At 42.7% G+C, this 14,606-nt stretch overlaps 1 protein-coding gene across 5 annotated transcripts in view; it reads right to left on the bottom strand.

Annotated features, from left to right (window-relative positions):
* Window positions 1-1,619: 1,619 nt before the first annotated feature.
* Window positions 1,620-14,606, bottom strand: part of hhip (hedgehog interacting protein) — a 37,479-nt gene continuing 24,492 nt past the window's right edge. For 2 of the 5 annotated variants that reach the window (XM_018736010.2, XM_018736013.2), the window contains 2 exons: window positions 10,155-10,303; window positions 5,813-9,142 (listed from right to left, as the gene is read on the bottom strand). In XM_018736010.2, the coding sequence (XP_018591526.1) occupies window positions 8,949-9,142; window positions 10,155-10,303 (343 nt within the window). In that variant the 3' untranslated portion in view covers window positions 5,813-8,948. Of the gene's footprint in view, window positions 2,644-3,560; window positions 3,678-5,812; window positions 9,143-10,154; window positions 10,304-14,606 lie in introns of those variants that run through there. The other 3 variants (XM_018736012.2, XR_001965311.2, XM_018736011.2) reach the window with 3 other exon arrangements.

Raw genomic sequence — 14,606 nt, 5'->3', positions numbered from 1 at the left:
CACCAAGCCAATGTGGTTTTGTCAAGTGCATTTCTGCACATTATGGAAGGGGTAAAGAAACCATATAATGGTTGTGCATGATCTTCCTTGACTCCTTTCCAAACCTCAGACCCCATTTATCATTATAAAGGAATTAAATGTAATCCGTCTTGTCGAACACGACGACAAGAGGAGCGGCGGAGCAGAACCCGATGCTCAGTGTGCTTCGCAGTGTGTGGCGACCGCTCTGTGTGTTCAGATGCGTGGTGCGCCGGTGTGACAGATGCCTTTCCTAAAAACGTTTGCGTTACAAGATCCTTCGGCCTCGGAAACACATTGTGTGAGACCCCCCCCCCCCCCCCCACGCCACAGACACGCAAAACATCACTCTCTGAAACCCCAAAGGATCATAATCATTATGAGCGCCAAACACACTTGCCACTTTGTTTGTCTGCAGTCGAGACTTGTTGGATGTCTACCAGACCAAATGGACAGAGCGTTTCCATGTGAGGCTACCGCCGATCACGATATCTTGTGCTAGATACTAAGTGACAGTCGAATGAGCCAGATTCATGAAGAATTTTAAAAAGTGCAAAAAACTAATTCAGAGGACCCAGAATCATGAATAAAATACCCCGATGTCAGTTTCATACCATTAGCAGACAGGAAGTCCTTTCTGAAAACCAATTTAGAGTGTTGAGTTCCTTCCAGGTACTTACATTTATACGCTCGAGTATTTTTACTGTACCTAGATACTGAACTTGGGTCCTTCAAGCACAAAGATGACAGCTATAACCACACTACACTACCTGCTGTCCCAATAGTCATTGTGCAGGTAGCGCTTTTGGACCTTTGCTTCACTCACCTTAACTCTTGCTTCTCTCGGGCCGCAGGAAGTACTGGATTGTCTTCCAGCTGAGCTTTAAATGACTCTGCCTTGACTCACATTTTGACTGAATACACTGCATTATTCACATCACATCAGAATGAACGTGGTACTGGTGAACTCTCTGTCACAGAAAGCTCGTATGTTCCGAAAAGGTTCAAATGAACGTCGCCACCTAGAACTGGATCCATTAGCGTGTGATGTTAAGTGACAGCAGTGAGAGAATGGGGTCAGGGATGAGAGATGAAGGGTCAACGGGTAAGGCTTCTACAATAAGCTGCTGAGCAAGACAGCAGATCTAAATGCTCAGTAGGTGTATTAAACAATGTATATCTTTGGTGTAACTGCAATTTCAACACCCATAAAAGGATGCCAGCAGGCAGCGTAGCAACTGTGTCCTCTAGAGAGGCGAAATCGCAAGTTGTAGCCTTCAGCAGACTTAAGTATTCTACACAACTCAAGGTGTAGGTTTGACCACATCTGAGTATGCTAAACAACTCATGGTATATGCTAGACCATACCTAAGGACACTAAACTGAAGGTCTAGGCTAGACCATACCTAAGGATACTAAAAACACTCAAGCTGCAGGCTTGACCACACCTAAAGATGCCGAACTGAAGGCGTAGAGATTCCAGTACTTTAAGTGTAATGAAATGCTCCTTGTACCAGAACGTTCGAAAATGCCAGACAATTTTTTTATATGTTCTGTTTTATTCTTAAAACTCTGTTTACATTTTCTTAGCTGGTTGCCCACTGGAACTAAGAGCAGCGCTGGACCCTTTAGAAGTAGACAGTTGGAGCAGAGCCTGGATCGTGTAAGATCATACCTCACAAATGGCTCCTTCTGAAAATGAAGCAATGCATTGTTTTTATTTTCCCTGGAAGAGAGAGACACACGGTTGGGCTGATGGCCACCAGAGGTGGAAGGCGTTAGAGCGTGACTGTGATGTGGTCTTGCCCAATGGGGCCAGTGAGACGACAAGCCATAGGAATCGGGCTGCCAGCAGAGCCACGTCATTGTAGCCGGGTGTGCAGTTTTCCACCCCTGGAATCTTTGCAAAAAGCTTAACAAGCCCCATGCTTAGCAAGGATCAAGACATTGGAGGGTGCGAGGTCAGGGGATCCTGCCTACAGCAGAGGGCGTTTTTTTATTCTGCCATGCTCATGGTATTTGAATGCGTAATGGGTGGGGATGCTACTTTAGACCTTCCATTATTCAACTTTGGTCCCTGCCTGTATTTCACATTATGCACCTTAAACCTACCTCAAACATCCTACACTACATGTTACACATCTTACATTCGACTTCACACAACTTACGTCTGATCTTGTATCACTGGCCTTTTTTGTCCTCTATTATTCTGTGGCTGAGAAAAAAACAGGCCCATTCAAACATGCAGCTGAATACAGGGATGCAACCGCAGTACTACTGGGTGAAAACTAAAAAACGATGGCAACTTTGTGCTGAATTTGTCACGTTGCCGTTTCTGTGCTGTGTACATTTCTTTCCCAGTCTTTCACCTCTTTGTGATGTGCACCTTTGCTTTTTAAATGTAGAATTTTGCCAACGAACGAACTGTAGCAGTCTTGGGCTGAAACGACTCCTGATCGGAGATGTGCGAGATCCAATGGTTTCACTGTGTTGCTCGGCCGTGCACCGATAAGACATACCTCACCCCATGGGCGTGTCTCCAGAGATAAACGGGGAAAGCGTCTGGCACGGCCGCGGGACGGGACGAGTGATGCAAGTCATGGCTCAGCTTCAGATGCAGAAGGGCTGCCAAAAACACAGGAAAAGCGTGTCTTTGGCAGTACTGGCTCCAACTGCATGTTGTCCAGGGAGTTCTGGACAGGAATCAAGGTTGCCGCTGTTCAGACAGCAAATATGCATTAAACAGCGAGTCGAAAACAAGACAAGCGACTTGTAGCCAGGGTTTCTGGACAGTGCCTCATGCTTCATTTGCTTACATTTTTATGGAATGAGAAAAGAAGGCCAGTTCTGAAGCTACGTATGTGAACGCTGGAGAAATGAAATGAGTTCCATCACAAACATGATAATGGATTTCACAATTATGAATTTCTTTTGACCTACGATAACAGTGGAGCTACAGCTACTAAGCTGTTGGCTACTATCGAAGTACAACAGACAAGCAATGGAGCTTAAGGAGGAAGAGAAACCCAAATAATCAGAAAAAAAAAAAAATCACTGTCATCCCATGTAACAACACTTTATACAAATGTAATCATTAACTATTGGTGTAACTCTTTCAGCGTGTTTGGGAAAGTCCTCTGTATTAGTTTAAGAAAATGACTCCAACACGGAAACTTTACCTAGGTGGTCCATTCCAGCACTGGTTGTTTACTGAGCTCTGTGCAGTGTCACTGGCAGGAAAAAAGCCAAAGTGTCTCCTGTATCACACCCGCAAGTCCTGGGTGGACCTCACAGCTCCTCTGCATCCTCTGTTACCATCCCATGTGGTCTAACACATTTCTCCCAGTTACGCTGGACTAGTGCAACAGTGACCGCACCTCACAAATACCACTGGTTGACACCCATCGCTTTCTCCCAGCCAATTTCCCCCTTTTTCAGTGCTTTGCATGTGTTTACATGACAGATTGTGACTCGGTGGGGGCCACAATGGCATCATCTCATGGATGCGGCTCAGTGCCGTGGTGGGCCTGGAGGTGACTAACCAGAGCCTGGGTGCTGGAACCCAAGAAGATGTTGTCTTGGAAATGGTGGCATGTTGACACAGAATTAAAGTAGAGCGGTCGTGGTGAGGGATTACAGAAGTGGTGTTCTTGGACAGCCTGCATAAACACATGAAGTAATAGGATGGAATATACATTCGCAGGGAGTGACAAAACCAGAGGAACAATGACATGGTTAGAGACTGCGGTAAATATTTACGTCAACTACATCCAGCACCTACAATATAAATCAACGTAATTGAGAAGCATGGGTGATATTTTATGCAACAGTATCAACAAAGTCACAGGCGCTGTCATGGAGAATTACAGAAGACCAAGGATTAGCGAACATTACACTCTTCAAGCTAGATCCATGTAACGCTTTTTAACCCAGTGTGATAAGATTTTGGTTGGTCAGTCAATGCTTTTATCATACTCAACTTGCAATCCTACACCATCTATACAACCATACATTTTTCTCAGAGCAATTCATGTTATTAAAGAAGTGAACATCATGAGTCATCGACCATCATGTTACCAGGTCCTTAACTATGCTACCTACTGCTCTATTAGGAAACCAAAGGGCAGTCAGCTGTTAAGATCTGTGGACAAGGTGTTTCTTACAGTAATCTGCAGAGTCCATAGCCCTGAAAATGAAAAGACGACCACAGGTCAGCTGTGCCTTTCTCTACACTTGAAGGATGCATCTGACTGTAGGGTGGCTCTCAGTTAAGAATGAATATAAATGGAAACACTCACTCAGATGATGCACTATCCCCAGGGTCAAAAATTTCTCTTTTACTACCATTTCAGCCATATGTCGATATACTTTGGCAGACCAAGACTAAAAGACCTCGTAGCAGGTACACGCTTTTAAATAGCAGATATGGTTGTAACATAATGATCTGAATAACTGCAATGACAAGGCGCTTCCCCAAAACTCTCAGCTTAGAAAGAAAAATTTCAGACAGCAGTTTCTTTAACTACGAATAATGGTTTCAGAAACTGGCAGTGCAAAATCTTGCAAGATTTCCAGCAGCCAAGAACATAACACAACTAATTCAATGGTGGAAAGCCAATCATCTCGCATAAACAGCATTACTTCATGCTGTATTATTGCCGAGTCTTAATCATTTCCCTTTTCATGTCTTTATCTGCACACGGTATCTGTCCAAATCAGTCTTCTGCTCGTGTACACAATATTACAATACTGTGTACACTTTCAACCAACAAAGTGTTGCAAATATTTAGTGTACTGAGTGCTTATGTTTATCTAAAGTGCAAGGTTACGGTGTTTACGAAAGATAGCCAGAAGAGGACTCTTTGTGAAAAAAATATTCCAAAAGAAAAGCAATGATTCATACTACAGATAGCGTATAAACTGAAATACACCAAGGACTTTAAAGCACAATTGCTCCGGTCCACTTTATGCAATTAAGACTGGCTCCAAATACGGCCCAGATAACTTAGCATTGCATTACTATAAATAAGTCTAGGTGACTATAGAGGGTGGGTGGTCTTCCTTACCGTAGGAAACTGTACACGACACTGATATTTGGATAGAGATGTAATTATACTACGGCAAGGGCTGTGGCTTGACAAGTGTTATTCAAAAATTTGAAAAATGTGATGACCTAAATCATTGACCTGGGTCAAGTTTCGACTAACGCGGCAGTTACTCTATTAGACACATTGTATAGGCAAGCAGGCATAATTCTCAGATACTTTTACTGAGCTGCACCACGCCACAACACTCAAAAGTTGCACATATAGGGACATATTCTGATGTGTTTCCTATGGTCGAACATTTACTTTCCATTTTCACCTTTGAGAGATCTGTCTAACCCTGTCAGTGCTTAAGTTTCGAAATTTTTATGGCTTTTCTGCTTGCATAAACATTTGGGGGATCTGATGGACTGAAAGGTTCACTGCCCATCCTTTTCTCTGACACGGCACCTATTTTTCTGGACACGTTACCTGGAGAGAGAACCTCGCAGAGAAACTTACCCAGCAACACCTAGGAAATTAATCCTTCTAATAAAAAGCAACCTTAACCTCCAGCAAGGCAGGGACTTACACTAAACTATGCATCAATAAAGTCGTTTCTCCTGTGGTCAGAACTGGAAAAAGAGATGTAACACTTGCTGTTCCAACATGCTATAAACTTTAATAGACATAGTTATTTCTGAAAAAAAAAACCAAGATTACCTCAGTTGTATTTACAAAAAAAGTCCAAATCTTCACATGTAGGGTACAAACAACGTAGAGGATTTAAATAACTTTCGCATAACTACTTAAATAATGAAAATGGTCATTCTATTCACAAGGCCCTCTCAGCAGCTTGAATACGTTTCACATTAAGTGCTAAAATTATGGATTTTTAAAACTTACAGCATGAATTCTATTAAAACTTACTATTTCATATAGAACCAATAGCACACAGAAAAAAAAAATCCAAAGAACAATGAAAATGATTTTGTTTCAGCTGGAACTTGTGTAAATCTATGAACAGTGCTACAACACAATATTTTCCATTGTTTTAAAAACCCTGATGATTGTTAGCATGATTCGAATGTGAAAGGCTGTTTGATGAGCACTAGTACTCACACAATTTCTAGAAGAATATGCGATGGAGGCTGTGGCATCTCACAGAAAGTCTGACATTAAAGCTCTAGTGAAATACCTTGATTTTAGCCTATTTGCGTTACAATCATAGAACAAAACTTCCTGATTACAGCAGAGTATTTGATAAGCTGTCTATCACTAAAGGATGTAAAATATTTCACCTGGGGAGAAAAAAAGAGGGAATTTTAATGGAAGCAATAAGTTAATGGAACAGGTGTTTATTTCAATGGAATTTTGATCATTATTTACTAACAGATATCAATCCCCTTTGGAGGTTGGATAGCAAGGGTAATGGATGCAAGAAACCATTACTTAAACTACACATGGTTATAATTTACCTCTACCTTTACACGTGTCCTTCTTAACAGAACCATAAAAATCTATACATTCGGGATCAATTTATTTTAGAAAATCTTTATAAAAGGCAGAAGAAACTTTTTTAAAATTAAGCTCTGTGTCATACATGATGCCTGGATCAAAATATAGACCACATGAAAATAAAATACAGAATAATTTAGTGACAATGAAACACAAAGACGTAAAAGGGAATTTTATCAGCATCTTACGTTAAGAAAAATTATTCATGTTTCTAATTAGGCACCCAGTTTATATTGAAGACATTCCTGAACAAACTGATTAAATGTCTTTCAGGTGATAAATACTGTACTGAAAAAGGACATGCAGGAGAAAACAGAAATAACAAATTTACATCTATTTACCTGAAAGCAAAACAGTATTAACTCCAACATCTCCCATATATTATTTTATGCAATGAAAACAATGTCTTGCGAATCAACACAAATGCTTCATTGTTTCTCAACATTTTGTAGTTTTTGTTTTTCCTGTAAAAAAAAAGGTGCTTTGCTGTCTGTTTCCCATTTCTGGTGGCTTATGCTGTACGGATGCTGAATGTTTTCAGGCAGACAGATAGCGGCTGGGTTGGATCTGACTGGTCAACTGGGCTATATTCTGGGCCCCTGGAATCCTTTTAATAGGAATCCCCAGTTCAGAATGGACCACTACCCTTGTTTCAGATACACTTTGCCTGCATCTGAAAACAGGACCATAAAGTGTTAACATTATACCGTACATAGTAGTTAAACCTCAAACTGTTCCGATGGAAATGAGTCAGACTGCATGTACGTAACCCTTTTGATGTGTGTGTTGGTCAAAGCTTCTTCCTTCACCTGCATGTTCCTGTACACAACATTTAAATGTCCAGTGGAAAGCTGCTCACTGGTTGTAAGGTAATACCCATTGCTGAGGAAAGGCTAACTAGAGAAACAGCTTTAACAGAACGTCTGCTTTTCTTGTCCGCAGTGTTATGCAGAGAGTCTCCAACGCCAACAAGTCAGAAGAACACTGGCCATTAAGAAACACAGCATATGGGTTATGAACAGAATCGAATAGTTTATCAAGCAGCTTGCATGGTCTTGAGTTAAAAAAATATATATTTAAAAAAACTAAATTCAGTGGCACTTTCTGAACAATTAAAAGCCCCTGTAAGCATGATAAGACTTTCCTGATATACTTTTATATGAGCACTATTAGCTCTCTGATTCTATCAATAGTAAGAAAAGTTAGTAGATAGATGAAATCCAATCAGTCTGATGAAACTAAATATTACATAGTAAAAGATATTCTCTTGTTTTCTTAGAGGAAACTTTAGCAGTACAAGTCAAATGCTTTACAAAACCAAGATACGCGTGAATCGACTTCTATGTGAATGCAAGCAAAATTCACTTTGTGTAGATTTAAAATGTACATTCTCCAGCTTCATGGGCAAAAGAGTTTACTCTCGTGTGCAACAGGAGAACACACAGGTTTGACATCAACGGTTTAAAAAAAAAGAAAACTCAGTTTCTGTTTACATGAAACCGTCTAGAGTGATTATTCCATTCCATTCCAAAGAGTTGCAAAATAGAAGTGACTTCAGATGAAAGAAGAGCTGTGTTGGACTATTCAAGTCCGTGTTCTGCTGCTAGTCTTGACGACACTGTACTCAACAGCAAATGAAACCAATGCATCAGTGTTTTTTAAATACGCGCTTTGGAAAATTGTATTGTAGTTTTCTCTAAACAACACAGATGCTTACAGTGTGGGATGAGCTTTTACCACATCCCATGCGCTGTAGATGCTTTATGAAGCCAAGAGTCACTTATACCCTCCTAGGCAGAACGCACAAAGTCCAACATTTCTGGATATGCAAATAAGATGTGACTTGGCCTTTTTATACTCAATTTTTAAGATAGTTCAGCTTCTAATGGACATTTTAGTATTTGAGGCTCATCTTATTGGGTTTTAAAGTCTGCTATCAATGAAGTTCCAGATATTTTGTTTATCAGCATTGAGTCGTCTCCACAGTGTTTCAGTGAAGGAGAGCTGTTTTGTTTCAGGACCACAGCTGGTCAAGCGCTTCATGCAAGAGAAGTGTGGGCATCTTGAGTTCCACGGCAAGATGCTAAGAACAAGAGAACTGTTGCAAGGAGCCATTAGTGGTCCTGTTCTGGGACAAAGTTGACCAAGACCTGTGATGAGAGCCTTTGGGGACAATGAGGAGCTTCCCTTCATTGCGCCAACGACATCCGAGTCTCACGGATCAGAGAGCCAGGAGGGGGTGGCGCAGAGTTGGTGGGGCATTTTGGCATCTCACGGGTCTCTGATGTCAGGTCTTGGGGGATCCAGACTGCGAGCACCGGGGTGAGGCTGATGGGAGCAAGTGACGGACTGGAAGCATATTGATGAGAGAGGTCTCCAACGTTTGACCTACACAATGTAGCTGGTGAGGTCTAACAGATAAGATGTCATGTCTATGATGTGGTCCAGAATGCCGTCTGGGGCTCCCTGGGCTGTGCCATGTTCCCCTTTTTCGCAGCGTGCTCCGGAATAGCCGCTCTTGCAGAGGCACTTGTTGGGTTCCACACAGACCCCACCATGGCGACAAGCTGGCTCGCATTTGGCTGCAGGGCAACACACAAGGGAGCAGGGTCAAGCCACGCCTACCTTGGTCCCTCAACAAGAACAGCGCTGATCTGCCTTGGGAAGTGAGCTTCAGAACGGCCCTTTGTAATATAAACCCTTCTGTTATCACGAGCGTGTCACTAACAGCTGCACGTTGTTGCTGCATTCTTTTTGGCAGAATGTTGACAGATAACTGTTTAGCAGATAAAACTTTGATCAGATAGCCTCACAACAGGAATAGAGTGGTAAACTATGTTGCTTCTAATTTCTTGTAGAGCTATTTCTCTGTTCATTTATTTTTTCAGTCTACAAGCCTCTGAACATGGGGTGACCAGCCACCAGTTACCCAACTGGTCATTTATTGTTCCACCCACTTTGTCATTTTCCCAGTTTTCATTTCATGCTGCTCATGATTATCATGATCTACTGTACTCTAGGTTCAGCTAAGACATTTTTTTGAGATGAAATGGACTCTCCTCAGTCCCTTTCTCTAATCCCTTTTACTTTTGGGTGACTTCAACATCCATGTGTATTCTCCAAACTCCTCTGGCTTCCTCAGTCTGATTCTCACTCTTTCGACTCACTGCCAACTCATTTCCTGTCCAGCACGGAATCGTTTGAACAGAACCCTTGTTGGGTCTTCTCTGGCTTCAGTTGTCTCAGTTTTCCTTCAGTTTCACCACCATCCATGTCTCCTCACAAGTTTGCTTCTTTCTTTACTTCCAAGCTAGCCAGTATTCAGAAACTCTTCATGGTGCCTCAGACTTCCTTAAACACCCTAACCACTAGTCCTTCTCCCTCCTTCTTCTTTCCCATAATCAGTCAGGCATCAGATCTGGTTCTTAAACACCAACCAACGACTTGTCCATCGAACCCCTTCTCTACACATCTTTAGTGTCTTTAACCTTTTCAGACAACTTTAAGAAGGCTCGTGTTAACTTCCATCCTCAAAACACCTTTTCTGAACTTACATATAGGCAAGCAAACAAGCATAGTCAAGTATCTACTCACCTGCTCTGCAGAGTGGACCTTCCCAGCCTGGACTGCAGCAACACCTGCCTGTAGGGGTACACACCCCATTCCTACACTGCCTGGCGCAGGCCATCCCCAGAAGCTCTGGTGTCTCTACAGGTCGCTGGCACTCCTTGGGAAACAAGGGTCTGCAGAAAAGGGGTGAGAATACTGAGATGAAGGTTCTCCAGTGTGGATGTGTTAGTATCCACATGCACAATAAAACAGGCATATAAAAAAAGATCGATAAAGGCCATTTCAGAGGTCAAATCAGATATTGCGTTGCACATAATTTAAAGCCGAATTTAAGATAATCCGTTGAAGATCAAAGTCAACAGTTTAAGTGGTCTTTGTCAATTTTGAAACTTCATTGAAAGGATAAACTGAAATTCACGGTCGCAATTACAATGGCCACCACAAGAATGTGCCTTATTCCTTTCTTCCTTCCATCTATCAATTTTCAATAACTGCCTCATGGGACGACTGCGCTGATCTAGTAGAGCCTATGCCAGAAGCACAGGGTGTGAGGCAGGATACACTGTGAATGGGATGCCAGCGTTACTGGTGTGCATTGTGCCTCATTCAGTCACACACACTATGGGTAACTCACTGAGTCACTGATTCACATGAAACAGGTGTTTGGACTGTAGAAGGAATGCAAAGCACCCAGAGGAAACCCACGCAAACATGCGGAGAACATGCAAACTCCACCCAACTGAGTTCAAATTGAATCAGTGTACAGTACTGCCTGTACTAACCTGTTTTTGTTTGTAAAATTGAATTTGCATCACACTGTTGATTTGCACACTTGATTTACTACATGAACAACAACTGATCAGTCCCTGTACGAATCCTTGTGCTCCATAACCAGCTTGCAGGAGGAACATTGTGTTCACAAGTCAGGCATATCGCCGTCTTTGCCACGGCTTTCAGGCCACACCTAAATTCTAATCTATCTGTCATGGGGTCTGTGTAATGCCATATTCTGGCTCTGCCACAAGAACAATGATGCATCAGCATTTATCTGAAGTAATGCAAAGTGTTATCTGTGCTAAACACCAGCTGTCAATGTCAGTACGGTAAATGTACTTTAAATGTCGCCCTGCAGTGCAAGAGCACAGCCTAATAAGCCAGAGCAATCTCTCCCAAGGTTGCCTTTCCTGAAGTAGCAGGACCACTGATGTATTCCACAGGTGCACATAGAGGAAGTAACTGAACTCCTGCCGAGCAGCGGAATTATGGGAAATGAGGGGTGAAGTGTTTTTAGGAAGTTCACATTCGGTGTGTATCGCTGCACTGAACGCATGGGAAAGGTATGCTGGCCACCAGCATGTACAAAGACCTCAGTGAAAAGGAGAGGAGTGGAGTGGGGGGGGGGGGGGGTTTCAGATTACTCAAGTTATAGGAAAACATTACTGACCGCTGAAGGTCAGCTTTACATGTTGTACTTTTGGTCCTTCACAGTGTTCTGCGAGTCTAATCACACAGAACTACAAGCCAGATGCATCCAAGCCAATTATTTTCTTCATACTATGTTTGCATTTACAAATGTTGCATGATTAGCAGAAAAGGGCATGTTGCTGTCTTCTGGTGAGTGTTTTGAGAAGCTTGACAGAAGTCATGGCCGTTCTTTAACCCCCGCCTCGCACCACGGGCTCCAACCGCCCCCCAGCACATGCTCCAAGGCCACGGAGAGAGGTGGAGGCCCGCTGCGCTCCCATCACAAGAAGCGGGACCAGAAGCTCGGGGAGGTTCCTACTGACAGGTGCCTTGACGGATGGCCAGGCAGTCTTGTTCCCATGCTCCCCTCTGTGTCCTGCCTCCCTCCCTCTGTCACTGACATCACACCTCCTCTCTTTTTTCATACACACTTTATGTGCAATGGTGCTTTTTTGTTATAGGCTGTACGTTGCACAAAACACACACAAATAAAGAGGGGAAGCTGTGGAAAATTCAGTAACGGTGCTGCCAGAACAGGGGTCAAACGCTACTACCGAACAGTTTGTCTTACCAAGAAAACAACACCTGCTGTACAAGCACTCCACAAAGCAGCTGGGTCAACGGGCACTGTGGGAATTCGCCAACGTGGGGAGGCCCTCCCGCATAAAACACAGACTGATAAATTAAAGGAGGGCAGGCCTATTAGGTTAAAGCTGTCCACTGCCGGCCTCCCCTGGACTTGAATAGGAGAGGGAGCAGTCAGCTGCCCCAGATCCTTTGTTCCGCTGAGGGGATGCCACCAGCATAGTCTCCACAATTTGCCCTCCCTGATCCCAATTCAGTTCCCCACTGTCCATCCTGCCTTCTTCTAAAACATCACAACTGTAAAACGAACATTAACTTTTTTTATTTTGTTAACGTGAAATCTTTAATATGTTACACGAGTCTTGGAACTTACGTTCGGAAGGATTGTACAACGTGCATTTCAACAATGAATTAATCAAAATGTTCCGAGCAGCTCCTTTTTCAATTTGTCATCCTAAACCCCATTGTTTAGAGCCTTTGTGGTTTTTCTCCCTTGTTTTACTTACACCCCCCAGAAAAAATTTACTGTTCTTTGTAGCCAAGGGTCTTTCAGTAAAACTTATTGAGTTCACTCAGACTCCCACCAAAGGACTTTCTCTGCTCTCGGGGGATTTCGGGAAGCATCACATGTAAAACACAGTGGGAATGAGACCTTGTAACATGGCTCAACACACTGCGCATGTCACGTCAGACAGAGCACTCATGGCCGGTGCCATTTCGGGCCGTTTGTCACTTTCAGAATCGATGCCATGCAGAGCAAGGAAGTCTCTGCTTTAATTCAATCATTATCCAAGCCTGAAGCAAGAAAATAAATAGCCATACTGGCACACAGATACAGAGGACTGACTCGTACGACAACAGAATTCATTCACTTTAGAATGTAAAACACTAGAATCAAATGTAAACTGTACATAGTAGTCAGCAGCTAGGAAACAGGCGGTCTCAGTTAGGGTTAGTAAGTGTGAATTTGTTATCGTCCTCTAGTGAATTCAAACTACTCTCAGTCTTAGACCGTTCATCAACAAAACCATGCTGCAGCGACATATCATTAAAATAAATGAATAAAATCTCAAGTGTTTTTAAGCTACTACTGGTGTGCTTTGTGCCTCTCTCCAAATCACTGATGGGTCTTCCTTCCTTCCTCTTCTGCAAATGAGCACAGCTCTCATGGGAGTCCTGGCTGCGTGTGGCAAAGCAACTGAGATAAGGCATTCTCAATGAAGCATTCAGTGCCTTAATCAGACGAAAACAGAGCCCAGACTTCCCTTTAGCCCGAGAACACGTGTCGATTTCGCAGGCCGTGGGATTAACCGACAGTGCCATCAGTTCTGCCCACACAAACTTCTCCTGTCATCTGAATAACAGTTTCTCAGCTGTTAATTAATGCCTCCAAGACCCTATGAGTTCTTCCAGAGATCATTGTCACCTGCAATGCAGTCTCGCCCAAGTCTATGGCACGGTTGGCTCACCTCCATGTGTGGGAGCCTAGAGGACAGGATGTCTCAGGTACGTCACTGAGAGACCACCCTACGAGATAGCCCCGGAGAGGTCAGTCTGGCTGGCCCCACTGCAACAAAATCCTAGTAACGGGACCTGGATGCGTAAAAACTGACTTCCGCCAGTGGCTGTGCAGACTAAACAACCCAATAGATGGTGGAAAGAATCGCTTCCCCAGAAAATGCAGTGATGCCAGAAAACATAAACAAAAAAGTAACACTAGGACCCTTTTTGGAGACTGCAAAAAACATCTGTGCTGTAATTCACAGCATTAGTCTTGGGTGGTACTGTCAACACCTAGGAATAATTAGCTAAAGATCCTGTTCTGTTGTAAGTTGTACAAAAAGCTTCCAAGGTCTGGAACAAGTCTTAGCTCGTGATCTAGTTTTCAAACCCCTGACTGAACACACCTGCTACTGGGAATAAAGAAGCATCACATTCATTATTTAAATAGACCATTTTTATGAACAAACTGCATGGTACATTTGTGGGAGAGCTACAACCAAGGGAACTGGTTCAGTGTCAGAACAAAAAAATATTTTTAAAAAAGTTTTCATGTGCAACTGATTAAAATTAATGATCTAGGGGATCTGGTTGTGCTTACGGAAATATTTTCATCTTTTTTTATAATTATTTTTTGTACAAAAGCCATTCGTGCCACATGTTGGCATTTGTTGAATGGTTAACTCCAAACACAATTTATTGTCTTCCAGACAAAAAAAAAGTATTAATATTTGGACTTGTACATTTTCTACAGGATTGTTACAATCAAAAATAGTAGTTCACATGTTAGTAATTATCCCCACGCAGACATATGCACACATATGAAGAGGGATGACTAACTGCTTGACCCTGTATCTACACACATGCACTTCACAGTTTGGTATGGCATCCCATACTCTCTCATATCCAATCCACAACTGGTGTGAA

Source organism: Scleropages formosus, chromosome 16, assembly GCF_900964775.1.
Source record: "Scleropages formosus chromosome 16, fSclFor1.1, whole genome shotgun sequence".
NCBI classification, from domain to species: domain Eukaryota; kingdom Metazoa; phylum Chordata; class Actinopteri; order Osteoglossiformes; family Osteoglossidae; genus Scleropages; species Scleropages formosus.
This window is presented reverse-complemented; position numbering and strand designations above follow the sequence as displayed.